At 39.6% G+C, this 27,846-nt stretch overlaps 2 protein-coding genes and 1 pseudogene across 4 annotated transcripts; 2 read left to right on the top strand and 1 right to left on the bottom strand.

The window, feature by feature from the left end:
- Positions 1-969: 969 nt before the first annotated feature.
- LOC144647767 (creatinase-like) lies at positions 970-9,750 on the bottom strand. Of its 2 annotated transcripts, XM_078507454.1 has the most exons (8): positions 9,581-9,750; positions 8,339-8,445; positions 6,416-6,547; positions 5,690-5,888; positions 4,119-4,216; positions 2,802-3,111; positions 2,060-2,174; positions 970-1,525 (listed from the first exon to the last, which is right to left on the bottom strand). In XM_078507454.1, exons 3-8 carry the CDS (start codon positions 6,545-6,547, stop codon positions 1,078-1,080), a joined length of 1,302 nt encoding a protein of 433 aa, XP_078363580.1. In that variant the 5' UTR covers positions 8,339-8,445; positions 9,581-9,750; the 3' UTR covers positions 970-1,077. The 2 variants fall into 2 exon arrangements, with proteins under 2 accessions (XP_078363580.1, XP_078363579.1); XM_078507453.1 differs by lacking the exon at positions 8,339-8,445.
- A 2,287-nt stretch (positions 9,751-12,037) lies between these two features.
- LOC144647817 (contactin-associated protein-like 2) lies at positions 12,038-16,459 on the top strand (annotated as a pseudogene). Its single transcript, XR_013569629.1, has 3 exons — positions 12,038-13,157; positions 14,720-14,831; positions 15,326-16,459. The product of XR_013569629.1 is annotated as a contactin-associated protein-like 2 (transcript).
- Positions 16,460-18,301: 1,842 nt separating this feature from the next.
- LOC144650960 (arrestin domain-containing protein 4-like) lies at positions 18,302-25,424 on the top strand. The gene is made up of 6 exons (XM_078510805.1): positions 18,302-18,622; positions 20,180-20,409; positions 21,210-21,414; positions 22,280-22,440; positions 23,423-23,594; positions 24,338-25,424. Exons 1-6 carry the CDS (start codon positions 18,385-18,387, stop codon positions 24,517-24,519), a joined length of 1,188 nt encoding a protein of 395 aa, XP_078366931.1. The 5' UTR covers positions 18,302-18,384; the 3' UTR covers positions 24,520-25,424.
- Positions 25,425-27,846: the final 2,422 nt, after the last annotated feature.

Raw genomic sequence — 27,846 nt, 5'->3', positions numbered from 1 at the left:
GATACATGATGATGATGATGATGATGATGATGATGATGATGATGATAATAATGGTGATGACGACGAAATTATGAAAGTCCTCCACCTTTCACCCCAAGCCCCCTACCCTCCCCTAGGCTTTTATAGATTGTGCTCCTAAAAGTGGCATATTATACTACTAGCAGTGCTCAAAATTTTGCCAAATTATGCAAAAATTATGCCAGAATTCCCAAATTATGCTTCTGATTTCCGAAATTATGCTCACAAAATGACGTAGATTCTATACATAGAGGTGCGCAATAACGACACCAAATTATGATGTTTTTTAAATAAATTGTTGTTGTAAATTTATTTGTGTTTATGGCAGTTTATCACGGCCGTCAGCTGTCCAAATTAGCTGCTCGCATCTCTAAACCGTTTGTAAAATGCCTCCAACGACTTAACAATCACAATTGTATAGCTAAAACACGCATTGCAAGAACAAACTACCTAAATTTCATTTATTTCTGTAGAAAGTACACCATATTTACTACATTTTATGAATTTATGCTCCAAAAAGTGCTAAAAATTGCTAATTATGCCGTGGCAGTGCTCGTTTCACAAATTATGCTTTTTAGCTCCAATTATGCCAAAAATTATGCTAGCACAATCTATAAAAGCCTACCCTCCCCACCTCTAGCGGGCAAAGAAAGTAAAGAGACCCCACAAAAAGGATGGAGTAAAGGATGTGAAAATGATGATGATGATGATGATGATGATGATGATGATGATGATGATGATGAGAGCGCTCTCTCCCTCGTTATACTTTACCCCTCCCCCGTCATTTCTCCTAATGCAGACACTGCAAACTACCAACTATACGCTGTCTTAAAGTTAAGAGTTACTAAACACCGTTAAAAATGATTATTGTGTTAGTAATGCTAATGTAGTATCGACACACACACACACACACACACACACACAAAATACAGAAAATAATGGAAAAAAAGGAAACTTAGACCTCATGGTAATGAGGTTTTTATCCTAAGTAAGTTATTTTGAAAACTTTTAAGAAAAAACGGAGCTATTTAGGCGTCAAGAAGCTTAGACTAATAGCGGTTAGTTTTTGATAATATTGTGCTCTGGTCCATACGGGAACTTTGTAATATCCTCGCTGTCTGTCTCCTTGACAACCAATATGTCGTGCTCTCTGTATCCTCCCGCCCCAGGCTGCCCTTCGGGTATTGTTATCATCGGCTCCATGGATACTACCATATTAGGCTGCAAAACTGTTTCTATATCTTCGCGGATTTCTAACCCAGCTTCCCGGCCGTAATAATGGCAAAGAACGCCAAACGAATGCCCGTAACCAAAAGTGCGGTACTTCAATAAGTCGTGCTCTAGAAACAATTCGTTCAACTCGTTTGCTATATCGCTGCATCGGGCACCCGGTTTGATTAGTTCCAGGCCCCGGCGGTGAACCTTGCAGTTGACTTCCCAGAGTTCCATGTGTCGGTCGGTTGGGACGTGATCGCAGAACATTGTACGCTCCAGAGCTGTGTAGTGCCTGAGAGAAAAAAAACGTAAATACTTATATTCTAAGATGATAAACTATTATAAAGAAAAAGATGCTTCCCACGAATGCCGTTTCTAAAAGTACTTGTTTTAATAAAGCTTTAAATTGCCCAAGGGACTCTGCTTGTCTTACGTTGGAAGGAAGGTTGTTCCATAAGATTGTGCCGCTATAGGTAATGCTATTTTTGTAATAGTTAGTGCGCGGTAGTGAAAAATTGAGTTTGTTCTCAGAGTCCCTTTGTTTTTACACAGTTTCTCGTTTTTCAAATTTAGAGAAAAGATAGTCTGGAGCCAACCCATGCAGAGACCTGTAAACCATCGTGGCTCGTTGAATTTGCTGCTGGCGAGCTAGATTTTTACATCCTAGAATGTCGAATAAATCACCAGCGTGCGCGTCATTGTTCGGAAGGTCAAAACACGGGCTGCTCTATTTTGCATAAAGGTCCAGTGAGAAATTATAAAATACGCGAAATCGTGCAACCTGCGTGCTGCTTGTTAAGTTAGCTTTGTGGCTATCAAGACTTACCCGGCTATCATAGGAAAGCAGTTTAAACTGAGAATGTCTCCCTTCTGCAGCCGGCGTGTGGTGACCGGGTTATGTGCTCCGTCTGTATTGATTCCTGACTGGAACCAAGTCCACGCTGAACAAAACAACAATAACAACATTAACAACCAAAATAATTTCCACACAGTTCCATTCTTCATGCGTGCGATTCCTTTGTCAAAAGTTAACAATTGCATAACCCTCTTTTTATAGTAATAAATTTCTACTAGGAGCCCCCACTCCCAAACGCCCCAGCTAGGGATATGATATGGGAAGAGGCGAGCCCGGAGGCGGAAAGGAGTGGGAGCTAAGGCACAAAGGTGAGCCATCGCTGCGGGGAGGAGGTTGGGGCGACGATCTGATGTCTGGCGTTTGTTTTAACGAAAAGAGGAATAAACAGGATAAAACAGGTCTGTTTATACTAAACTAGCCAAACATTATGCATAGTAGACTCCGTTGAAAATATACAGAAGCGGGGAAGTAAACAAGCGGTATCCCAAATGAATTAGAGGCGTTTGTGCTTTAGGAATCCCAGTGAGAATAGTAGTACAGTGCAGTGATCCCCTACTCAGCAGTTATTTGGGTCGTCACGCAACGTTTCTGTCCAAGGAAAGAGGCATCGCGTGACGGTCCACAGGATCTTCTAATTAAAAAACGAAAGACGAGATTTCTTCTCAAAGCCCATTATTTTCATTTCGATAACTAAAAAATATAACTGACTTACTATCTCGTATTTCGCTGTGGGGATAGGTGTTGGCGATTTCTCTCACCATCACATCTGTCGATGCCAAAGCGATCTCATGTTCGGCCGCACCTTCTTTGATGGCCTTAGCAGCCGCTTCCCCGCCAAGATCAGCAATACGTGCACCTTGCTTAATAAGTTCTATCTCTTCGGGGGACTTGAACATGCGCATTTTCATGGTCGGTTGACCGACGTCTACGAATTTTGCGTTCGGTAAAGCATCGGTAAATTTTCGATGGTTGTCGAGGTGGACGAAGTCGAACTCCATACCGACCGTCTTAGCGTCTCCAACCTTGAAAAAAACAAATGGTCAAAGGAATCAAGAATTATTTTGTTGTTATCTTTAGACAACCTGTGTACGGCATGTTGTCTTTGAAGTGAAACAACGCAGGTAGAGATAGGTCGGACACATTTCTGGAATGCGTTTGGCAGCCCTCCTATGGCTATGAGATGGACTCCAGGAAAAAAAGGAAGATGGGAGACCCATGGAGACGTAAGTTGTTTACCATTTACACGGGGAAACTGGTTCGTTCACAGTTTGGGGAAATCACGGTAAGCAAAAACCCTGAACGGAAATTCCGAATGAGATTTGGCGGGTTCTATTTATCAGAATTTACTCGAAGCAGCTGGAACTGAGGCAACTTGCCGCGTATACGGGTCGAAACTAGTGAAAGCCCTGGAACTGGTAGATAAAAGCTAATGGTAAGCACATTTTCCGTTAGGTTATTCCGGGTGTAAATTTTGGACTACCTTTCAAGACATTCCATTTATTTTGAAATTTTTCCGTTCGAGCAATCCAAGATAGTCTGACCATCTATATCCCAACCGGAATTTTTTTAGTAAACAACCGTGTACTTTAGTAAAAAATAATAAAGATGGTAAATTTTAAGCTCGGTAATAAATAATAAAGATAAGATGTTCTACATGACACGAGCATGGGACAAAGAAAAATTCTGAGTCCCCGACGGGAATCGAACCCATGGCCTCCCAGATACCGGTTGGGCGCTTTAACACAGAGCGGTTAGAGCGCCCAACCGGTATCTGGGAGGCCATGGGTTCGATTCCCGTCGGGGACTCAGAATTTTTCTTTGTCCCATGCTCGTGTCATGTAGAACATCTTATCTTTTTTAACCGTGTACTTTTTCAAATGCTGCGCAAACCCTACTAGCATTGAATTAGGTACAATCTTGGGATAATTGTCTAGTAGAGTTAAACCACGTGACCAATTTTGGCGAATGAAGTGACAGAAAACTCTCGTTATTGATTTTTACAATCAAAAACAATACGCTTTATACAGACCTGTTGTTGTACAGCATAAAAATAATTATCTTTTTTCCAGTCCGTATAAACGATGTTATCTCCGAATGTTCGGCGCCACGGCTGACCATAATCAATACCTACAAAGACAATTTATCATTAGCCATTTGCTTTGACTGGAAGTTGGACAATTTACTATTTTTTTTTTTAAATATATTATCATACTTGACGCTTTCGGCCAGTTTACATGAAGAAAAATTGTCCCTGGTAGCGAAAGGTTACCCTCCAGTTTTTCGTACGTTTCTTTACAAATAGCTGCGAACCGTTTATATGATGAAGTTGGATCCTTGGGGCAGGGGTTGGAGGGTCATTCGCTTCGAAGACAGGGTATCCCTTGGTGGAGGGTTTTCTTTTCTTTCACTTTTAACTCTCGTTGCTGTATTGTTTGCTGTGTGATTTGATTTTCTCGGCTAATTAGATCTCTTGTAGATCCTACGTTAGCAGTGACATTGTTTGTGGTCCTTCCTGTTTTCAGTTTTACTTCAAGAAAGAAGTCTGGGCATGCGTGAGAGCAGTAGGGATAATTTTTGGCTCAGTTTGTAGGGGCAACTTTCTCATATTGCTCGTTAAAAAATGGCTCGTGACAGAGACAACTTTTCTTCATATGAACAGGTCCTAACATAAGCGTCCAACCGGTGTGCGGAAGGTCATAGGTTCGACTAACGTTCGCTTCCATACTAGTGATTAACTAAAAACAAGTTACAAATGTATATAATGTTGTCTGAGTCAGTTGAAACAGAGTTTTGCCTTTAAATTTACTAGGGAGTTACCTACACAGCAGCAAGCTTTGTGACAAAAGCGTTTCAATAAATATCATAACACACATTTATAATGAGTGAAGAAATTATTCTACATGACTCGAGCGTGGGACAAAGAAAAAATCTGAGTCCCCGACGGGAATCGAACCCATGGCCTCCCAGATACCGGTTGGGCGCTCTAACCAACTGAGCTACGTGAGACTCGCTGTGAGCTAGGCCATTTACTAGGTTGATAAGTGACACGCGTCCTGCATACTGCTAGGATCAGCAATGTCGAAATCATCAAATTTGTAGTAAATAATAAAGATGGGAGATTTTTTAAGCTCGGTGATAAATAGTGAAGACATTATTCTACATGACACGAGCGTGGGACAGAAAAAAAAAATCTGAGTACCCGACGGAAATCGAATCCATGTCCCACGCTCGTGTCATGTAGAATAATTTCTTCACTATTTATCACCGAGCTTAAAAAATCTCCCATCTTTATTATTTACTACAAATTTGATGATTTCGACATTGCTGATCCTAGCAGTATGCAGGACGCATGTCACTTATCAACCTAGTAAATGGCCTAGCTCACAGCGAGTCTCACGTAGCTCAGTTGGTTAGAGCGCCCAACCGGTATCTGGGAGGCCATGGGTTCGATTCCCGTCGGGGACTCAGATTTTTTCTTTGTACCACGCTAGGGTCATGTAAAATAATTTCTTCACTATTTATCACCGAGCTTAAAAAATCTACCATCTTTATTATTTACTACAAATTTATAAGTTTCAAAAAGGTGTAAAGCATCCTTACCAGCAGAAACGCTAACCGCCTTGGTCGGGGTGACAATGAACGCATAGGGGCGTCCAAAATAACAATAGAGGAAATCACTGAAATAGTGGATGTTGTGATAGGATGTGAATACGCATGCGTCAATTTCGTTTGTCTCCATGTGGTGTCGTATCATGTCCAGACGACGCTGCATTTCCTGGGGCGAGTAGGTCGGTTTCACCTGGAATCGGACAATCGCGATGATAAATTGTTTAGTGGTGGTATGTGGCTCGTTTGCGGGCCCAGATTTGAGGGAAATGTGGGATGGCCGGAGGAAACGATTGTTCGAAAACAAATAATAATAAATGCAAACAGAGTATACCGGTAATCTACTGTCCATTTTCACGCTTTTTACCTGTGGGCTAGGACGCACGCGTGCGCGTGCGAACTTTGAAATGGAGTTTAGTTGTAGTTCCTTATTTGCGCCGCCAATAAAGCGAGAGATGATTCGCTATCAGAGAAACGCCTCCTTGTACCTTGTATTTACTTCCATGTGAACTGAACAAACGCAAATTAGTGACAGTGACTGGAACAAAAATGCGTTATGCTCAAGGGCAAAGTTTCTAGTCAAGGTCATTTGCACGCCGAGGTCGATCCTTATAAACAGAAACAATTTATTTTCCAGCGATCACGGGGAAAAAATGGAGATTTCTGGCCTCAGTTAAGTATACAACAATCCCGCCCCACCTCGCCCGCCTATTTAAGTACCTTTTCGCCATTGCGACATTCCATTGTGCGCAGTTCTTTGTGATCACTAAGCCCACTGGCGCTGAGCCATCGCTGAAGGATTGGCGCCCAGGTATGCCGAGTGCTGCGCGCGTTTTTGACCAAGTGAAACATCTGAAAAGTAAAAGGTTATAATAAACGGAACTGAACTGAACTGAACTAATGAATTGAAATAGTGGCTAAGATAAATTTGACTTCGTTACTCGATATAACCTCAGCGACTTCTGAAAACAAAATATTTTGAATGAATTGATGCAGGCCAACTTCCTTTGGTTTGAAAGAGGAAATGGGGAGGGGGGATCTAATTAGACTCTCGTCTCTTTCTAAATAGATATATGCGTCGAATAAAAATATCCGATAAACAATTTCAACGTCGTGCTTGGGAAAGCACGTCGAACGGTGGTCGAAAATTGTCGTTTTATCTGAATAATGTTTCCTTTAGGGCACATTTCCTTTGGAATCACTTGTATGACTTAATGCGAGTCGAAAAAATAAGTTCTACAACCCATACGAGGGAACAAGTTGTGTCTACTCGGCAACAAAGTTGTCTAGTGGAAAAGTACATCTATTAGTAAACTGTCGTACGAATGGACAAAATTATTGGGCAATCAAAATTTCCGCAAAACCCGATACGACCGATACATTAATTATGCATACAATTTTCTAACTGATATCTCATTTTGCATATACCGCGACCATACTGATTTTGGCCCCTGGGCATCTTATAATGCTTGTAATATTGAAATGATTTACTCTTTTATTTTGATAAAAAATATTTCAGATATTTAGGTTCCTTGTAGTTGTAGGTAGTAATAGAAGAGACAATCAGGCGAAATGGAGGAATAGCATGGAATAGACCTCTTTAGCTTCGTTTGTTTGTTGTCCCATTTCAAGTTTCTTTTAACTTCAACCAAATTGAATGGAAATGAATGAATAATTTTCAGATATACAAAAGAACAACTCTCTGGAGAGTATCGCATGCATGATCTGAAATTAGCAGTTTGCATACCAAAGAGGTCTATTGTGCTGCAAGGTTCTCATATATAATCGCCCCAATCGTTTCTATCGCATCGATCGTTTGCAAATACTGAGACGATCGTAGACAATCGAAACGATTAGAAGTTATCGAAGGTTCTCATATGATCGTCCCGAACGCCTGGTATGGGTAAAGACCAACGAAAAACCATTATTTTAGCCTTGCTCGTAGCCTGCTATCTTCTCAGTTATTGCCACGCACGTCTTGCTTTCCGCTATACGCGTATGCTGCATTCAGATAAACATGCCCTTATGAGGGTCATTTATTTGAGAGTGATGTGTCGCGCGACCCGCAAAATAAACTGGCGCGCCTGTTCTGCACGCTATTCGTTTTAGACCCGAGTGGGTCTTCGTTTTTAGCCTGCGTAGCTGGCAGTGTTGTTTGCCCACAAGCAAGCGGCGCAGCCGCAAATGCCTTGGGGAGGAGAAGTTGAATTAGACTGGTGGGTCTTCGTTTTAGACCAGTGGGTCTTCGTTTTAGACCACAGAGTCTTGGGTCTTCGTTTTCGAACACATCCTATTTGAGAGTGTCACGCAAGTGTCACGTAGCAGGAGGTTTTGTCACCCAAACGATAGAGTTCGCAATGTCTGAGTTCGCACACACCTTTCAGAGTACACCCCAATCGGGTTTTGTTTAATCGAGAAACTGCGGTATACTATATCGAAGTGCAAAACTAAGTAAGAAATTACAAAGAGTCTACATAGATTAGCTTACATTAGATACATTACAGTATGCAAATTGAACTTTGCGTACGGGTTCCGTTCATATAGCCACTTGAGAATTGAGTTGTATTTAAAATATAAGGATCAAAGCACACATTATGAGACAGTCTCAAGAAGATAGTTAGCAAGAGGCTAAATTAAACTTACCACGCATAAAATTCCAGGATTCGACAACTAACCCGTGAAATCGATCCGGAACAAACGCGGTGAATGATTTCGCAATACAACCAGTACTAACACAGGTACCCCAAGCTCTATGGGAGATATAAAGACGTGTGACCTTTGTTCAGTGTTGTGTGAGTGTTGTAATTTGAGCGTCACGGCGGCCATTGATTTCGAATTCTGTTCACTCATATAAGCACACTGTGATCGTTGGATGCCTTGGATGTTATGGTTATGCGTATTTTTTTAAAATTGAATCCAATAACTGATAAAATTCAGCCGGTCAGCACACTCTCCCTACATTAAATCTCCAAGTAGATTAAAAATTCCTGAGATTCTGGCGAGTCAGTCAAATGGCGCGCTTCACAAGTTGTCATGAGCTACTTTTATTTATGCTTATGGAAAAAATATAAAGAGGCGCTTGTTAAACGTCATCGCTTCTGCATGCATTGCGTGTCGTTTACACTGTTCGTTTATTTAAAAAGAGTTTAAAGAGTTCGATGTGAATGCAAAAATTTCTTTCCTTTGCAAAAGTATCAAACACAAAAGCAGCTTCTACACTAGAGGGCCACTTAAATAACAAGCTTTATACGAGAGCCGCTACAATATTGAAGCATTGATCCCGCTGTATGTCGATCGATTGCTGCCTTTGTTTTTCAAGCAATGTTCCCCAGAGATTAAAACGTTTTTGCAAAATGAGAATATTATCTTTATCTACAACCCAAGACATTAGTCCTTGGGAAGGTTGCACATGATCGCTTTGATTTCATCAACTTTTAAATAAATCTGATCTATAGGTACGTACACAAGGTGTATGGGCCCCCCTCTCCCCCAGATCAATGTTGAAGTATTACTGAACATTATGATAGACAATATGCTGTGATTGAAGTCTCTAGGTATACCTCAACATTGAAGGAGGGGGAGGTGAAGCGCAAACTTGGCGACCTTCCCAACAGTATTGTCTGAGGTTGTAGGTTTGATGTTATTATTTTTCTGCAGTCTTAATAGGCAATGCCACGTATTGTTATGGAAATACCTTAACAAACTGTTCTTCTTAAAACCACTTTGGTATAAGTGTAAAGTCTACCGCAAACTGGCGCTAACTTCAGCTAAGTATGTAACTATGACTAACCAGGCTAAACGGCGTTGATATCACTCACAATATCTGTTTATTCGTAGGTTGACTAAACAGATACGTTCAGGATTTCATATTCTAACTTCACTTACGTTTGCTTTCGCCATTTGTCCTGTGACTGTTGAACGATTAACCGGGTGTGACCAACTACAAACAAAACTGAAGTAGAATCAGCTTTTCTTATCAGATACTACTGTGAAACCTGGTTAGTGCGTGAGTGAGATACACTTTGGCTCTACATCGCGTTCACACAATTTAACAATCGGCGCTCGTAACTGGCTAATTATGGTAATTATGCGTCACTTACGAATATTTTAAAAATGTTTGATCTTGTTCGTGGCGCTTGCCATACGTTCGATCTTTTTGTTTTATACGCGACGGATTAATTAGCCCAGTGGGAAACTCTTTCGCTAGTTTTTTCACAGGTATCCCAAGCTCAGTATGTGAGCGTTGTTTTCACATTATGAAATAGCGAGGAAAAGTCACATGTTAAAATCGCTCATAAAGAACTGTCACGATTTCACGAACAGCGTCCTGCAACAAAGCGTGACTAATTATTAGCTTCGAGAAGCTATACCGTAACAAAACTCCAGTACTCTTGCCACAAGTCAACTCTTATGAGCGCCATAACAAGCCCTTATGAGTCGCGATAACAAGCCCCCGGAAACAAGCCACGAGGTCGCCATAAACGAGCGACGTAGTCGCGACCGATAACAAGCAAAGAAGTCGGAATAAACGAGCGACGAGAACGCGATAAACAAGCGACTTTTGCTTGCGCCTCGCGCTTCGCGCTCGAACTCCCCTTCTCCTTCCCATTTGAACGCCGTCACGCAGACTAACTAATCTTTGGATACCTGTAGTTTTCGTTTTCGGCGGCTAACCCCTTCCAGAACGGAGTTTTTCTCGACCCTCAGTGCCTCGGGGAACATTTGAGGGTCTTAGGAAAATAAAACTTACTGCTCCCCTCGGATGTAAGCGTTTTTGAAAAAAATTCCAACTTCTTTAATTTTGTCTGTGGTTGTGGTTGAATGTCCCTGTTCAGATTTGAGAATATAGGGAAGATTTCTGTTTACAAACATTGTTTTTGTTATTTAAATGTACAACAAGTTGAACAAAAGAACTCTTTGTATCGCCAGCCAATAGTTTTCTGGTTGACACATAAATAACAATAGGTGACGTCAACGATATCTTTGCTATAGTGACTGCTATGTAGCTCGCCCCAGGGCCCCAAAAGGCTATGCCAAGATGGGAGGTTAAATGTAGAGCTTTCTTTCCAATTTAAGTTTCAAGGGTAACATCAATACCCTGGGTGCCAGAAGGTTTTTTTCTTTTTCAGCGACAGTGAGCGGTGAAGCCGCAATCGTCGAGAGAGAGGCAAAAAGACCCCTCTGGCACCCAGGGTATAACCTCAACTGCTGGGTTTGATAAATGCTAATCTGAGATTCATATCGACCTATCCCTGCAACCAATGAAACATTTCCTGTCCGACAAATGCTGAATTTTAAGATATGCTGCGTACCAGATTCCTTTTAACGTTAAATTCAAGTATTCAAAAGAAAATATTATGTTTATTCGTGAAAGCCGAGTTGGGCCTTTCTCTTGCATCTTTAAATAAATATAATAACCTTCAATAGGGTTAGGGCAAGCTTTGTTATCACATTGTTCAACATAAGTGATAATAGTTTTAAGCCTGGGGACGCCTTATTTATAATTTGCTTCCATTGTTTGAATTTTCTTTTTCTTTCAAGTTTAATAGTACAATTTCATTGTCTGCGAATCATTTCAACCAACAGAAAATTTGTCATGGTAAAACGAAATGTACGACAGTACTTTTCAATGAAGTACTGATTTTTAACAAAAGCAAGTTCAAACAAAGAGTCAGAAAAACATAACGTTAATAAAATAGTTATCAACATTATAATTTATGGCTTAAGAAAAACAAAGGCCAAAGGATGAACTGAAAAAGAGTCAAAGACCCCATATTAAAGCAGATCACCTAAGGTACTAAGATAAAAATACAAATGAAAATGACATTATAATAATAATAAATATTATACAACTGAATTATATAGTACCTTCTAGAATTGTCGTATTAAAAGATTTTTCAATAGTTCGCCATATATAATTCACAAGGTCAAACACTTCTTATTAATTTGCAAGTGAATGTTTTATGAGTTTTACTCAGAGACTCAGAAAAAACATGGACATGATTAGTTATACAGCCATCTTCCAAGTTAAGTTCACTTTACTGATTTTCTTTTCGAGAATGGAATTTTTCGAAGCTGGTAAGTAAAGTATAGTGTCTTGTTTTAGCCATTCTAAGGAATATTGATGCATAAATATGAATTTGAATTTACAACTTCTATATTTTCCCACCTGTACATTAGTTAAGTAAAAAGAATTAAACAATTTTTTTCGATTTTAAAAATATGGTTGTATCTGACCTTTTAAAAAAGTTAAAATTTGTACTAAATTCGATTCTTTCGTAAATTAAATTAGCGACGACGCTTTCTTTCCTTAGTGGCCATGGGTTTTTAATAAAAAAAAAATCAGTTTTTTACCTTTGACGGTACTTCCTCGAGATAAGAGGAACACAATCGCTGTTTTTAGGGGGTCAGCTATCTCACAATTTATTAAGTCATCTTTGGCAGAGAGGTATATAATAGTAACCATATAAAATTGAAATATAGTGCAGAGTGATTATTATTATACCTTAAATTACCTCTTTTGGCACACTTCGCGCCATATCAGCCGAGATCGTTCGAGAGCCATTTTTGTATTTCGACAAGACGCAGTCAAGCCAAAATACCAGTGAAGAGACCAAGAAGTGTGATATGCTGCCGAAGCGACTACCAGAAAGGTGCGATAAGTGGTATTTACCGTACCCCAAATTCAGTCAATAATCCGGCGATATCAGGTCAGTGACTTGATATCGCTGGTAAACAAGGCATAGGCAAGTCGTCTGATGGGCGAATTACTCGGATAACCAAAAATAATTTTCTCTACTTGAACATTGCTCCAGTAACCTGTAACATGCTTTCTTCGTATAGAACACTCATCATGCAGTGATTTGTAGAGACAATTTAATTGCGATTTTTTTTTTCTACATTCCATAACTATAAGGAACAAGTTATAGTTTATATTTAGCTTTAATATTTAGTCGCCTCAGTCACAGTTGAAATGCTTAAATGCTAGGTTTTCAACTCGAAGTTTTTAGGAGAAACAAAAAACGGTGTCCAAAAATTAATGCAGAACAATTGTGAGCTAACCTTGGCTTGGCTTGCCAGAACGACTTTGATCACAAACTTATTGCTAAATATTTGACTCCTCGTCAAAAATTTCCCGATTTCAGCTTATTCCATAGATTGATGTTCAAGCCTGAGATTTTTCTCTTCATTTAATTATCTTGCAGCCGACACCTGCTCCTTCCCACCGTTAATCCGTTTCAGCAAATTGGTCCCTGATCACGTGCTTGAGGGGCGTGTCATATCATCTGTTCACGTGGCAAGCGATCAGGAATGTCAAATGAAATGCATCCAAAGTAGACTGTGCGACAGCTTTAATCTCGGGCCCCAGTCCTCCTCCAAGCATTACCCCTGCGAAGTACTGGATCGAAGAATAATCAGAAAGAAAACAAAGAGGGAGGGATGGAAATTTAGAGCAGGAAAGGTAAGGTTCAAAAGTTTTTTGCTTGTTTAGTTATACCAAAAATCGAAGGGGAAGACTTATATAAATACATTTTTTTAATTATGAATTACAACTCTCGATTTATCAGTCTGGAGATTTCAGTAACTTGCCCGGTGACTAGGCATAAATAGATTGTCCTCGGCAACTTTTGAGAAACTTTAAGCGTTTTGAGCAACTTTTTGTAGTACCAGTAACCTAGGGCAACTTTTGCCTTCCTTTGGCAACTTTTGAGCAACAAATTGATATAAAACCGATCCAAACCATAAAAGGTCGTTTCATTTCGAAGAATTTTATTAAAACTGATTTTATCAAAACTGATTTTATTAAAACTAAGGATATACAATAAAATGACAATAAAATAACACTTGCTCTACGCCCACGAAATCTGGACAGCGCCAATCTATCTAAAGGGCGCTTAAATCCAGCGGTTATTCGCTGCAACATAGAGCCTACCGCCGGCCATCTTGGTATTTGCCGAAGTGCGACTGAGTCACTTATGGCATCGCAATCAGATGAAATTTTAGACGAGGAAAATGGAAATAACTTTAGAGAGCAAGCAACTTTTCTAAATTTTGGTGGCAACTTTTTTATATTTGAGCAACAATTGTGAAGCAACTTTTCCTGAATTTATTAGCACAATCTATTCATGCCTACCGGTGACTGACGCAATGAAAAAATAAATGTTTCATTTGTGCATTTACGGTGGTATCCCGATTTTTCGTAGTCTCCTTTGCAGCGGTTTTTAGTGTCGTCACGCAACGATACTAAAAACGGCTGCGAGGGCTCGGGGGGGGGGGGGGAGAGGGGGGCACACCCATATATGAGCTATACGGGTATGTGCCGCTGTGAAGGGTGTGGATTTCAAGCAGTTTAGTCTGGGATAGAGTATAGAAATCAGCGAGTTTTGGTCTAGAATGGGGTATCAGTTGCCGGAAAACTGACAAGTTGTATGAGGAATTAAGTCCAGAATAGGAATAAAATCTCAGAAGAGGAAGAGGCCTTCTTAAACGTAAATAAAATCATCGCGGCAACGTTGTTGACAAATGGTTTTCCATTAGAAACACGTACAAATAGTGATACAGTTCTAAAAACAGCAAGTCTGGGATAGGGTAGCGAATTTCGGTGTTTAGTCTAGTAAGGGGTTGCGAAATCAGCTGAACAGGGTCTAGTATAGGGTAAGGGTTTCAGAGTCCCAGCGGCACACTCCCACCCAGAAATATATAGAGTACCCCCCCCCTCCCCCACCCTGGGTGTGAGGGAGACTAGATTTTTCAAGCCTCCAAGAGAAATTTAAAGTGGCTCGAGAAATCGGGGGGTAAAACTGCAGTTTTCGACTGACGGAAGAGAAACCATTATTGGTTAGAGTTATCGGGACAGAGTTTCGAAAAATCGAGGGTTCGAGAAATCGGTACAGTGGAATACCGGTATTCCACTGTAATATAGTGCTCCTATTTCACGTGCCTGAGGCGAAAATTCGATTGCGAAACAGTAAAACAGTGGAAATTTCCTCATCACGGATGCGCCATGTTTTCATTTTTTTCTAGTGCCAGGCCTCTCCCTGTCTGAACGGTGGCACATGTTATACTTTGAACAGTGATGAGCCACTCTGCGCCTGCGCAGGTTATTGGAAAGGTGTCACTTGTAATCGGACACCAGGTGAGTTGTCTAGCCTCGTATTATTATCCTATTTAAACAGATTGGGTGGGTAGTGAGGGGCAGGGTAGGAAGTGCTGCCACTGGTTTTAAGCATCTAGTGGTAAGATATTTGGTGTGCAATAAACGGTTTTCTTTTAGAGTTTACAATCAATTTTTACGATTTCTGCCTTTAAACATAATTAAAATATCGGCATTCAAGATGGGATCCAGGACGGCTAATTCTAGAATTTATCACGTCTTATTGTGTTAATCTGTCAGTTTATAATCATCGTATATATAACAAAATGGAAATGAATAACGCAGTGCGTAAGCAACTTAATTACAGTTAACCGCATTTTCGACCCCAAAGCACTTCTCTTTTGCGCATGACGGACGGCGAGAAGAGCTTTTGTCGCCGTCAGTCACGTGCAGAAACAACAGCTCTGGGGTCGAGAATGTAGTTGACTGATAAAACTGTCTATAATTTTTTTTGTGGCTTGTTTTTCTTTTCTTAGAAACATCTTGTAGTGATTGGAAAGCATTAAACTCTTCAGCTCCGAGCGGCTTTTATGTCATCTCTCCCGGCTATCAAACGGGCGTGACACCGTTTACTGTCTACTGCAACATGACTGACAAGAACAGAGTTGGCGTGACAGTCATCAGTCACGACAGCGAAGACAGGACGTATGTCTCGGGTTTTGAATCTGAGGGGAGTTATTCACGAGACATCAATTATCAAGGTGCCAGTCTCCTGCAACTGGAAAGCCTCGTTGCTGTGTCAGGCCACTGCGAGCAATTCATTAAGTATGAATGTTATGACGCGCAGGCTTCTTGGTGATGGATGGTGGGTGTCACGTGATGGTACAAAGATGAATTATTGGGGAGGGGCAACTCCTGGAAGTGGCAAATGCGCATGCGGAATGACCAACTCGTGCGACTTCATCAGGTTCGATGGTGCAACTGCAACATAAACGGCTATGTAATACGAGAGGACAGCGGTTACCTCACAGACAAGTCATCATTACCCGTCAGTCAGCTGAGGTTTGGTGACACAGGCCACGCAGGTGAACAGGGATGGCACACTCTTGGAAAGCTGTATTGTTATGGCTTCCCGGTATAATCAAATCAATACTAACAGAAACTTAAAATTTATCACAGTTTGCACGAAGAACTTTGGTAATGATTAATCTGCGTAAATTTTAGCGTCAGCGACAGCACGCACGACAGAACATGTTATTTTTATTTTTCTCTTCAGTTAAGTTTTGTCAGTCAGTTAAGTTTTGACAGTCCGATGATAAGAATTAAAAGTTGAATAAAATAATAAAAAAAAACGTTTGGATGCAGACGACCACAGAACGATGAATAATAATCCTTGGCTTGTCCGGCAGGAGGCTGCGGCAGGATCCATATTTCTCAAGAAATGCGCAAACCAGACATCACTCTGTGTAAATAAAACCAATTTAATTGCAAGGTCGGTACTACGGCAAGATGACAAAACTTATTTGCCAATTATATCTCCACTAACAGAGCTAGTTTTCTTCAGAGCCAGTTGTATACTTTTGAATCCACTTAAATACACGGCCGTCGTAAATAAAGTTGTTTACCTGACACTGGAATTAAACCTGTTGTTCAGTGAAGTAACATCTAAATGCTTTAGTCTACCTTGATAATTGTACAATAAAACTATTATAGTAAATGCATGGTTTGAGCCCAGGTCCACCGCGGTCAAACGACAGAAATATGCAAAAAAAATAAGAAAAGTACTGCAAAGATAAGGTTTTAATTTTCACAGTTCAAAGTTCGATACATAACCGGTATCCTAAGGGTTTACTAAGTTTTTTGGAGCTTTATTATACTAAAAAAGTTCTACGTGTTTGAAAATAGCGATATGCGGACTTGTCGGCGCCATTTGTCAAAGCACCTTTGGTTCGAATGCGAAACATTTAAAAAGTAGAAACACTGGTTTACCTGAGGGAATGGGATTATGCTTTCACTCGGCAACTATTTTTATCTATCCTTGCTCGTAACAACACTTCAATTTGAACAAAAAACGGCGAAATGGAAAGAAAACCTGCCTGAGACGTTTGACCGCGGTGAAGAGCCCAGGAGTATCAGTAGTTCGTATAGTGTAATCGTCTGGGTGAGAGTAGTTCTGAGAAGAACAGTTGTTGGTGACTGCCGTTTTTAGCTGTTCGATCAGCCTTGCGTTTGGTCTTTCGTTATACTGGTTAAGGTCAGACTCCCTTTCCCCCCCCCCCCCCCCTTGTCGTCCATATGGAATCTCACTGACCCCTAAGCTTATTATTATTGAGCCACCGAGTTTTACGTTGTGAAAACACTCAACTGACCCTGTTGGTAAATCAGTTAAATGCATCATAACCCCACTCCCCCTAAGGAACACATCGGTGGATGCCTGTTGCAAAAGAAAAATGGTTAAAATTCATTGGTAATAAATATTAAAATCTCCTTTTTCCAGGATGTTTTAAAAAATCGGTTACTGATAGCGAATTCGAGTAAAAAAGAAACAGAAACAATTCGTGAACGAAGGTACCTAGGACGTGCCAGAAAGTTGATACATAATAATAATAGTTTATTTAAACTCTTTTGCAGTTCATAAATCTCCGGATTTTCCTCGGAAATGTTCTCAAACTTCGTTAATTTTTGGAAATATTTCGGAAACGTTTGTATTGCCTTAGAAAAGCACTCGGACTACCGTAAATGATCTATTAAACGCCCACTCTCAAATAAACGCCTCGTTTCTAATAAACGCCTCGTTTCTAATAAACGCCTCCCCTGAAGTGTAAAGTTTGTATTAGACGCCCCTCTCTAATAAACGCCCAGTCTTATAGACGCTCCCCCCACCCCCCCCCCCCCCACAAGAATCATCTCAAAAACCAAGGAAATGCTCCATAGAGTAAAATCACGCAATAGAGTTTAATAGTTTTTTGCTTGACTCGGACATCGAAGAGGCCAACAACGGCAACATGGTTGACCCCGGTGACGATAAAATCGTCGATATCGAATTCGAACTGTGAACGACATCTCTAGGCTCGCGCTTTCACCCTACGTTCGTCCTTATAATCATGCATTATTACTGTTAAATTGAAATAAACGCCTCTCTCTAATAAACGCCTCATATCTATTTAACGCCTCCCCTAGGACCGCAAAAATTTAATAGACGCCCCGGGCGTTTATAGATTAGCCTCCTTCGCAGGCGTTCTTTGGGCTCGTCACGCGTTTCTCCCGTTCGTGGAGGAGAGGGCTACACTCAGACAAATTGTTCAGAATGCAAAGAGTTCCTCGAAAGAAAAAAAAGTTTCCCGAATGGAAAGAGTTGTTAAGAATATGAAAAATTTCTAAAAAAGCCCTGAAGAAGGTGGCTCCGGAGTTGTAGAAGACCGGACCGGAGTGGACTGGAGAAAATTCGCCCTTGTCCGTTCCAGGATGTCTCATACCAGTCTAAAGAGGACAGTCTGGGTACAAGTTTACTTCTAGAAGCTCCTTTCCGCCTTCCGGCTTCGCTGTTGCGAAAACATGGCTGGCATTTTGCTGTTTGTGTAGTAGTCATTTTCTAATGGGAAAAGTAGATTATTTCCGAGTTGTATTTCAGAATGAAAGGACAACGTTCTTTCCTGGTGAAGTTATCAACGGTAATGTTAATGTTAAGGTTAACAAAGAGCTAAAACTTCGCGGCATTCGAGTAGAGTTTCACGGAGAGGCGAATGTTTTCTTGTCTGGTGGAGACCATCGCAGAAAGAAACCTGCTAATAGTGAAGTGTATATTGATCTCGTAGCGACATTATATGGAAAAGGTTAGTAAGTGTTAAATAACTGTTGTTGATATTGCCCTTAAAATGTGTTGTATTTAAATGCAAAAGCTTATAAGAATTTAATATCAGCAGTTGTCAGCGTAATGTTGTAATAAACCGCGTAGAATGTGTTTAGCCATGTACTTACATGCAGTGCATGAATCAACAATGACAGTAAGAGTGTGCAGCCAATCGTTTGAAAGTGTGACAAGTGTGGTCTGGGGGAAAATTTGACTTTAATAAATACTGTCATGGAAAACTGAAGATTTGAATTGGTGGTGTTTTGATGATATTATAAATTGTGTTACTTGAACTTTCTTGCTTCCTGGGCTCCGGTCACCTCGCCACCAGGGAATCTCGCCACCAACCAACTCGCCACCAAAACTGGTGTATTCCTCGTTCTTTAATCCATGAGCCGAGGTGACTTCGCTTGGTCGCGAGTTGGTTGGTGGCGAGATTGCTTGGTGGTGAGGTGACCGGCATTTGCCCAAAGTGGCATTTTTGTGGTCTTTCTTTATTTTTGTCTTGCTGGTTTATTTAATCATTCATGATGAGAAAAACTTGCTGTCAGTAAGAATGTTCAAATTAGTTGGCTGACTGCACAGTGAATGCATTATAATTTTTTTAAACACTCCACTTTTAGAGGGTTGTCAAATACGCCCACATTGAGTCGAGTCATCTACTACCATTTTCGAGCGACCGTGAAAGGCAAACTTTTTGCCGCGTTTTTTCAAGGGTAAAACATTCAAGTTTGACTAGACTAACCGTCGCGTTTTTCAACTGAACCAAGTAACGTTTGGAGCGTCAACATGTCAAGTTTGACAGCTCCGCCGGTGTGTTTCTGCACATGAAACAATGGTTTTGAAAACTTTTGCGTCGACTTTTTATATTTCTTCAATGAATGTCGACAGAAAAGGGCGGCTCTACATTTCTGGCAATTGTTGTGACAGCGATCAGCGATTGTTTATTTATTTTTTTTTATTTTGAGAGTATTTTTTACGTTAAACAACGTTAAATGGTTTACTTGTAAAACGTGACAGTTTGTCTAGACAAACTTGAATGTTTTACACGTGAGAAAACGCAGAAAAAAGTTTGCTTTTCACGGTCGCTCGAAAATGGTAGTAAGGTTCATATCAACTCAACTTGACAGAAGTCTAGTTGTGAGAGACTAAGCATAAAATACAGCTAAAAGTTGACTTGACTTACAGGAAGTCTACTGGTAGGAGACGACGTAAAATACCACAAGGGTACGAGGAAGGGTAGAAAAAGTCGGCAACTTGACTCGGCTGAACTCGAGTCCTCACAACTCAGGTTTTGCCAGCAGTCAATTTGACTTAAGTTACCAGAAGTTTATTGGCAAGAGACTTCACGTAAAATACAGCAAGGATCTTGCTGCATTTTACACTTAGTCAAGTTAACTTTTAGAAAAAAAATCAATTGAAATTCAGCCAGGACTATCCAACCAACCATGTCTGTCATGGGACTATGAATATACTTGTGACCTTATTTCTTATAATGTTTATTCTTAATAACTGTTCATGAAATAAAAATTCCTTTCAGCCCCTGAACAAGCTGGTGAAAATCCAGTGCTAGCACCTGGGGAATACAGTTTTCCCTTTCAGTTCCATATTCCAAGTGAAAATTTACCGACATCAGTTGAAGGGAATTTTGGTCACGTGCGATATTGGCTCAAAGCATTCATTGACCGTCCTTGGAGGTTTGACATTACTACAAAGGCTGTTTTCACTGTTATTGAACATGTGGACATAAATGTAGCGCCGACACTATTGGTAAGTATAAATCGCATGATTCAGGGCCGTGTACCGAGGATTTTTTGTCTGCTGGGGCAAACTCTGTACCCCTTTAGTTTTCTTAGATTTTTTAATTTTGAATAGTTTTCTTTTCTTTTAGTTTTCTTAGTTTTTTAGTTGGGGGCAACTTCAAAAACTCTGGCTTTCAGTTGAGTTTTTTATCCTGAAAAGTAAAAATAATTCATGATGCTCTTTTTTGATAAGGCGCGCAGAAGAAAATTTAGTGGTGAACAATAAAAAAAATAAGAGGTTTCTTTCTGTTTCCCTTGGAAATAATTGATGTTCTTATTAATAACTAGCATATTACAACATCAATTTTCCAAGGGGCAACTATCAGTCAACAGTTCCTCGACAGAAACACTCTTTTGTTTAAAATCTTGAGCTCATAATCTAATTGCTAATTGTTAAGTAACCCAGTGGCTGTAAAAAATACATATGTACACAGTAGAATCCCACTTTCTCGAGATGAAGGGAAATGAAAATTGCTATGAGAAAAAATCTGGGGGGGGGGGGAGATTACAGACAGAGAAGTACATGTATATTATCCAAGGGAAACAAAAATTGGCTTGAGAAATCAGAAGTTTTGAGAAACCAAGGATTTGAGAAATGAGGATTCTATTGCCACTTCATTGGAATCAGACCATCAATTTTTTTTTTCATAATTTATGGTGACTATTCCTCTGTATCCTTGTAGTCTTTTGTTTGAATTTGTGTGTATCATGTATAAATATTGACCTGAAGCTGGTGCCCATCAACATTCTCAATTTTTCCTTATTTAGCATCCTTGCCAAGTTGAACAAGAAGAACAGTATGGGTTTGCTTGTTTCTCTGGTCCACTCAGCGTCACTCTTCAGTCAGACAGAGGTGGCTACTGTCCAGGAGAATCTATTGCTGTTTCAGCATTTATCAACAACCAATCAAGTAGCAGGATTTGTGGAGTAGAGATCATACTTTATCAAGTCTCTGTCTACACATTGAAAACTGGTATGTCCCGGGGGGGGGGGGGGGGCTCGCATATGAAAGTGACGGGGATGCTCGTCGTCTCGCTTAGGGGTGTAAATTTCGGACTTTTGGTCTCGCTTAGGGTGTTACGGGAAAAAACGCCCAAAACGCCACTATTTTTAGCCATAATGGTCTCGTTTAGGGTTACACACGAAGAAATATACAAATATAAACTCCATTCTTAGTTTTTTGGTATCTTTTAGGGGTCAACAAAAGCTTGAACCACACCAGATTGGTCTCTTTTAGGGGTTCTTTTCAAAATTTCCGACGAGCATCCCCGTCCGTTTCATATGGGAGCCCCCCCCCCCCCCCCCCGGGTGGTATGTGCAGATTATTAAATCAGAGCTTCTGATAAAATATGCAGGGATGTTATGATTTTGCATAATTGACCTCAAATTGCTATTGATAGCACAATTCATCAAAAGTTGCATAGTTAGTAGAAAATCACACGATGTAAACAAAGTACACAATAAATTCTTGCTAAATCTACAAATTTTACCCAGCTAAGACAAAGTACAGTTGAATCCCGATAGCTCGAACCCTCAGTAACTCGAACTCCTGCTAACTCGAACCTTTTTTGATTCCCCTTCAGGTCATTTTCTTACTAATTTTACCCTCGATAACTCGAACTCCCGATATCTCGAACCTTTTTCGATTTCCCTTGAAGGTTCGAGTTATCGGGATTCGGCTGTATTATCATGGTAGTTGCATCTTGTTATGGAAATCACAGTAAACTCTGGCCCAAGTGCAACTTAATTAAACTTTAGACTATTTAATTGCCAAAATTAAAAAAAAAATGTGACTGTTAAATAGTGTAAAAAAAGTTAACAAATCTTGTTAATTTCAGGTAAGCAGTTTAAGCGTGTGACAGAAAATGTGGCGTCCGTAAAAAGAGATGAGATTAGAGGGTGTGGAGATCATCATATGGAGATGGTACCACTACCAATCCCCTCCCTACCCCCGACAATGACCAGTTGTCGCTGTATCAAGATTTCATATGAAATGAAGGTGTGTGAACATTGCGTCTTATAGTTCTTATTTTGTTAAATAATTTATCTGTACTATGGTACAGGAATTACCTTCAACAATGTCACTACAAGTATTAGTATTTTATAAAACAATGTCCATGCAGCCTGCAGTGGAAACAATTCATTGCAAGTAAATGAACTGAATTTGCCTGTAATGTGTGTGTCAGCATCAGATGGAACTGAATTAGCAGAATTCACATGTACAGCTGAATCCTGATAACTTGAACTCTCAATAACTTGAACTCTTGCAAGCTCAAACCCTTTTCAATTCCCTTCCAGTTTATTTTCTTACTAATTTTACCCTAGTCGGAATAATTAATGAGGATCGAAATGCACCAATTACAGCGAACCAACGTGCATAAATAGCGACACGTAAACAATCGACCTCATCGCCTGATGAAGACTAGCAGTATTGCACTCGAAACGTCGCGATCAACATCTCAAAGCGATTCTATCGTGAGACAAACGAAAAAACATTCATTCCTAACTCAAAAACATTTTCAATTGGTGTTGTGCTTTTTTGTTTTTCTTTTATTAATAATAAAATTAAATTTGCATGTTGATATAAGGTGGCTCTGATCCTTGTTATTTTCCAGTTACAGTCTCTCAGGAATACTTAACCTGCAATCTTTTTTTGCACATGTTTTGAGTAGCCTGTTACAGGATTCTAAGAATGTAGAGCTGGGAATCGAGAGGGCAAATTATGCAGTTCAAGTGTTTTTAACTTTGCTAGTAACCTGTGATATAGATCATTTCCGAGTTACCATTTGCCTCTGTTTTAAAACAAGTCTACGTGCGAAACCATTCATATAAAAATTAGTTTCACATACACGTCCATTTTCATGCAAATCAAACTCCTTTTCATTTGAATGGTTTCGAATGACATTTTATGGACTCGTTTTGAATCAGAGGCAAAGGGTAACTCTGAAATGGCCTATTATATTTCTTTTTTTACACCACAGTTTATTATTCATGTCAGTGGATGGAGCTCCAAAGACTTCACCCTAACAATCCCGATAACAATTGGCTCCGTACCTTATCAGCCACCATGCCTCCCTGCACCAGTGGAACCATCGGCACCCCCTCTCACCCCTCCCCCCTATAGTGAAGAAATTCAACCATATCCTGGTGTAGGTAAGTATTGTTGGTGAAACATTTCAGTTTAAAGGAGCTATGTCACGGTAATAATAAAGTCATTTGTCTGATTTCTTTCAAATTGAAGAAAACCTCAAAATAAGAGTTTTGCAACATAGAAAAACAGCAATGGAGACATGAAAAGCCGAAAATAAACAAGTCTAGGATGGTTTCGACTGACCAAGTTTAAGATGGATTACCACCGGCAAAATTGATAAAATTTGCTAATTTTTTAAAGATGCGTTGTCTGTGACGTAGCTCCTTTAAAGGAATTATGTGCTTAGGAAAGATGAATGTTTATTTGTCTGTCTCACGATAGAATCGCTTTGAGGTGTTGATCGCAATGTTTTGACTGCTATACTGCTAGTCTTCATCAGGCGATGAGGTTGAACTCATCACCTGATAAAGACAATGAAGACAAGCAGTATAGCAGTTGAAACATCGCGATCAACACCTCAATGTGATTCTAACATGAGACAAATAAATAAATGTTCATAATTATGTGCTTGCTTTAAGTGATTGGTGCAGGAAACTTACAGTACATGGTTTAACATGAAAATGAGGCTGGTTTGGGTTAACTAAATGTAGTAAAAAAAAACGTCACTGGCTATATTGTAGGGGGACAGCCGAAAGCTCATTGTTTTTAAAATTTTTAGCCAGTGAACGTTTGTTTTTGATATGTCTAATCCTGGCTGCGCTTCAATCTTTAAATGTACGTGTACCTGTCAATTTTTGTTTTTTAGTTCTGCCATCATATGCTGAGTGTGTTTATGGTGGAGCTGCCATACGTGACGAGAATGACTCTGGTGACATGATGAGTGACTCAACCTTCACTCCAATGTATCCATTTGTAAGTCATTACCAGGTCCCCTCTGCTGCAAGCCAAGAACCACAAGCCTCAACCAGTAAAGTGGCTCTACCTTAAATTTTGAGAATGATCTAGTTTATTTTGCCTTTTTGGTTATTTGTTTGTTAGTTACTGATTTATTTGTTCCAATGTGAGTTTACTGTTGAATTACAGTGTATAGTGTAGATGGCAATATTGTTTTGATAAGGATCTTTTATTAAAGGGTAGTGTACTGGCTGGTTATCGAAAGTTCTCTTTCCTAATTTCCATATTATATTGCCAAATGCCACCAAATATACAAATAAATTGGACAAAAAGATTCTACAGAGCAAAATAGAACACAAGTATTTTGGGTAGGAAGTATGTGATTACACAGATCGACAAGATTGTTCCATTCAAAAATGTGATTTTGTGAGAGGATGAAAAAAAGTCCAAGTTACCATTTTTGTTAAATTTGAATGCAGGGTTCTTACGGGTCATGAAAAACCTGGAAAGTCATGGAATTTTAGAATTTCATTTTCCAGGCCTGGAAAGTCATGGAATTTAAAAGTGGGTCATGGAAAGTCACGGAAAGTGGTATTGATTGTACAAAATAATTAGGCAGGTCATTTTTTGTGAAGAAGAGGGTAAAAACATAACCTGAAATCAAGATAATTTTTGAAACGTTCTAAGAAAGGTGGTCAAATTTAGGTCATGGAAAACTTTGAAAAGTCATGGAAAGTCATGGAATTTCAAAAGCTCAAAAAAGTACGAACCCTGGAATGTTGTAATCATTATTTTTTCTTTTTAGTTGATATTTCTTTACTAACACCATTTTTGTTATTTTTGTTCTTTCAATGACGAGGTAATATTTAAGTACAAGTTTATAGCAAGCTGCCAATCATACTTAATGTGGTACTAAAACACAATATATAAATTATAATCAGCCCAGTCACTGCCCCTTTAAGCACAAAGCAAAGGAATAAAAGCTCCTTAGTAGACTACCAGTAGCCCCTTATTTTTTGTCATTGTCAGTTGAGGGGGGCAAGCATGCGAGCATAGGAAAAAATACTTTCCATACATCTTCTTGTTTGAAGTTATTTCTCACGCATTGGCTTTTTTCGTCCACTTGACTGAACATAAAAAAGGCGGGGCTACTTGTAGACTGTCTCACTGTTTCTGGTTTTCTGTTACCAAGCTATATGTATCTACTGCGGGAAGCACTTTTAAATACAAGATTTTCATGTCGGTTAATGAGACCGAACACTGTGTATATTGTACAGTCATGTATAATGATTTTTATCAAAAAAAAAGTAGGAAACTATACAATAGTTAATATTATAAGACAAATTATAAAGCGACATAGCTGGGATCAGTTTGTGAAAGTTGAAGACTAGTACAAAAAAAATATTTCAGAACCAACTTTGGAAACCTCGTAGCATAGGTTGCTTAAAATAAAATAAAAATAAAATAAAATATGTTTATAGTGGTCAGCACTAGCTTAACTAACGAGAAGTAGTTACAGGCATGCCACTGAAACAGAGGGTGACACGGTTCCAACTGGCAGGAGGGACGGCAGCGGGTCGAGGATCCGGGACACGAGACTCAGCTGGGCGGGCAGGTCGACGGGACCCGCCCCCCCCCGCCAACCTTACATTTCCAAGAATGATCAGTATTTTATTTCTCCTTACAATATCAGTACAATGTCAAGCAGTCAGATGATGAGAATATAGAAAATCATCAGCCAGGAGATATTGTCTTGATAAAGATGTTTATACGGTTTCAGATTGGAAGGCCGCGTTTTTCCTACGAGTCTCATTAATTCTTTGAGGATTGTTCTTCCTAACGAACCTCATTAATTCTCTGAGGATTGGTTCTGGAACTGCAAAGATTAAAAGAAATTTATTGTAGCTAGCTAGTACCTGTGCTAATTTTTTAAAGGTTATTTGTGTTGTCCTTGCAAGTTTTCACATTATTTTTCTGAGAGTAAAAGGTTTGATCACATTTTTCAATCAAACTGATTTCAGGGTCCCTTGATCATGAATATTTCACGATAGAGTTATTCGGGTATTACCCGGTCATTTTTTCTTCTATATAAGATGAGGGTTCTAGTTAAAAAAAGTGAATAGTTAAGTTGATAGAATATTATCACAGTTTATGAATTGAGAATAGATTATTCCAAAACAAGCAGAATTAGCCTTGCCAGGAATTCGGTTATAGTTAGGGAGCGATTGTTATTTATTGACATGTTAATTGCTTTATTTACTTTGGTTAAAACTTGTACTCACTCTTTGCCTTCTGCCTCGACAGTCTGGTTTATACACTCATGCATTACTAATTTTTTTTTTTTCCAAAAAAGTTGTCGATAACAAACGAAGCAATTTTGCTGGCGACTACTAGCTTTTCCTCGTCAAGCAGTTGTCAACAATAGAATATGAACAGCCCTTTTTTCAGTCCGTATAACGAGATGGTCGCGCGGGATCTGGGGGCGAGACGCGTCGACAAAGCCATGTGTTTCGTGTCTTTATTGCGTGGATAGGAATAGCTCTGTCGATTTCTAGTAGTTGCCGGTAACTAACTGTCTAACCTATTGGACCCTTACAATTATCCAAGTATTGAATGAAATTAAGATTAAAGTTATATATTAACATTTAAGATAATTAGAATGAGAATATGTTACTATTAAAATTAACCATATTACCAACTTTCTTGTTTTCTTTATTTCTAAACAAGCTGCTTTATGTTAAAGGCCCGGGCGCTTGGGGGGGGGGGGGGGGGGGGGGGGGGGGGGGGGTGGTAGGACCCCCCCCAAAGAAAAAAAAAAAAAAAGTGCGTTTAAAAAAAAAAAAAAAATTCTATTTTCCCGGAAAAAAAAAAAAAAAAGGGCCCCCCCCTTTATTCAATTTTTTAAAAGGGGAGGAAAAGAACCCACACACATTCCAAAAAAGAAGGGGACGAAGCTCCCGGTGTTGGGGTCTGGTGTGTAAAGCGCATTTGAACGTATGGAAAATGCGCTATATAAATGCATTATCATTATCATTATAATACGGGAAACATTTTCTTTCAGCTTGACTTGCAACATTGTTGCATTGCAGTTTGTAAAGTGTTGTTGCGCGTATTACCACCCATTTTGCATGTTGCGCGAAGTACATGTAGACACGAGTTAAACTTTGTGAAACATGTTGCCTCAACTTGCAGCAGGGTGGTAATACGTGCAACAACACTTTACAACTTGCATTGCAACAATGTTGCGAAACAAGTTGAAAGAAAGAGGTTGCCCGTATTACTGGGCCTTAACGAGAGAACCGGTTTGGGAACACTTAACCACTTGATCTGAAATGCGTAACAACTTAGTAAAGCCTGAATATCATGATGCAGTTTTACTGAACTTGACTAAAATGTAGTTGCACCATTCACCATCATGCC

Source organism: Oculina patagonica, chromosome 4, assembly GCF_052425735.1.
Source record: "Oculina patagonica isolate OP01 chromosome 4, crgOcupat, whole genome shotgun sequence".
NCBI classification, from domain to species: Eukaryota; Metazoa; Cnidaria; class Anthozoa; order Scleractinia; family Oculinidae; genus Oculina; species Oculina patagonica.
This window is presented reverse-complemented; position numbering and strand designations above follow the sequence as displayed.

What these genes read in the sequence shown, in the direction of transcription:
- LOC144647767 (XM_078507453.1), bottom strand. An exon ending in AATGTCGCAATGGCGAAAAG is followed by an intron (nt 5,889 to 6,415) that starts GTACTTAAATAG and finishes GTCCGATTCCAG; the next exon opens with GTGAAACCGACCTACTCGCC. An exon ending in GGCGGTTAGCGTTTCTGCTG is followed by an intron (nt 4,217 to 5,689) that starts GTAAGGATGCTT and finishes TTGTCTTTGTAG; the next exon opens with GTATTGATTATGGTCAGCCG.
- LOC144650960 (XM_078510805.1), top strand. Translation starts at nt 18,385, where the DNA reads ATGGGAAAAGTAGATTATTTCCGAGTTGTATTTCAGAATGAAAGGACA. An exon ending in AGCGACATTATATGGAAAAG is followed by an intron (nt 18,623 to 20,179) that starts GTTAGTAAGTGT and finishes AATTCCTTTCAG; the next exon opens with CCCCTGAACAAGCTGGTGAA. An exon ending in ATGTAGCGCCGACACTATTG is followed by an intron (nt 20,410 to 21,209) that starts GTAAGTATAAAT and finishes TTCCTTATTTAG; the next exon opens with CATCCTTGCCAAGTTGAACA.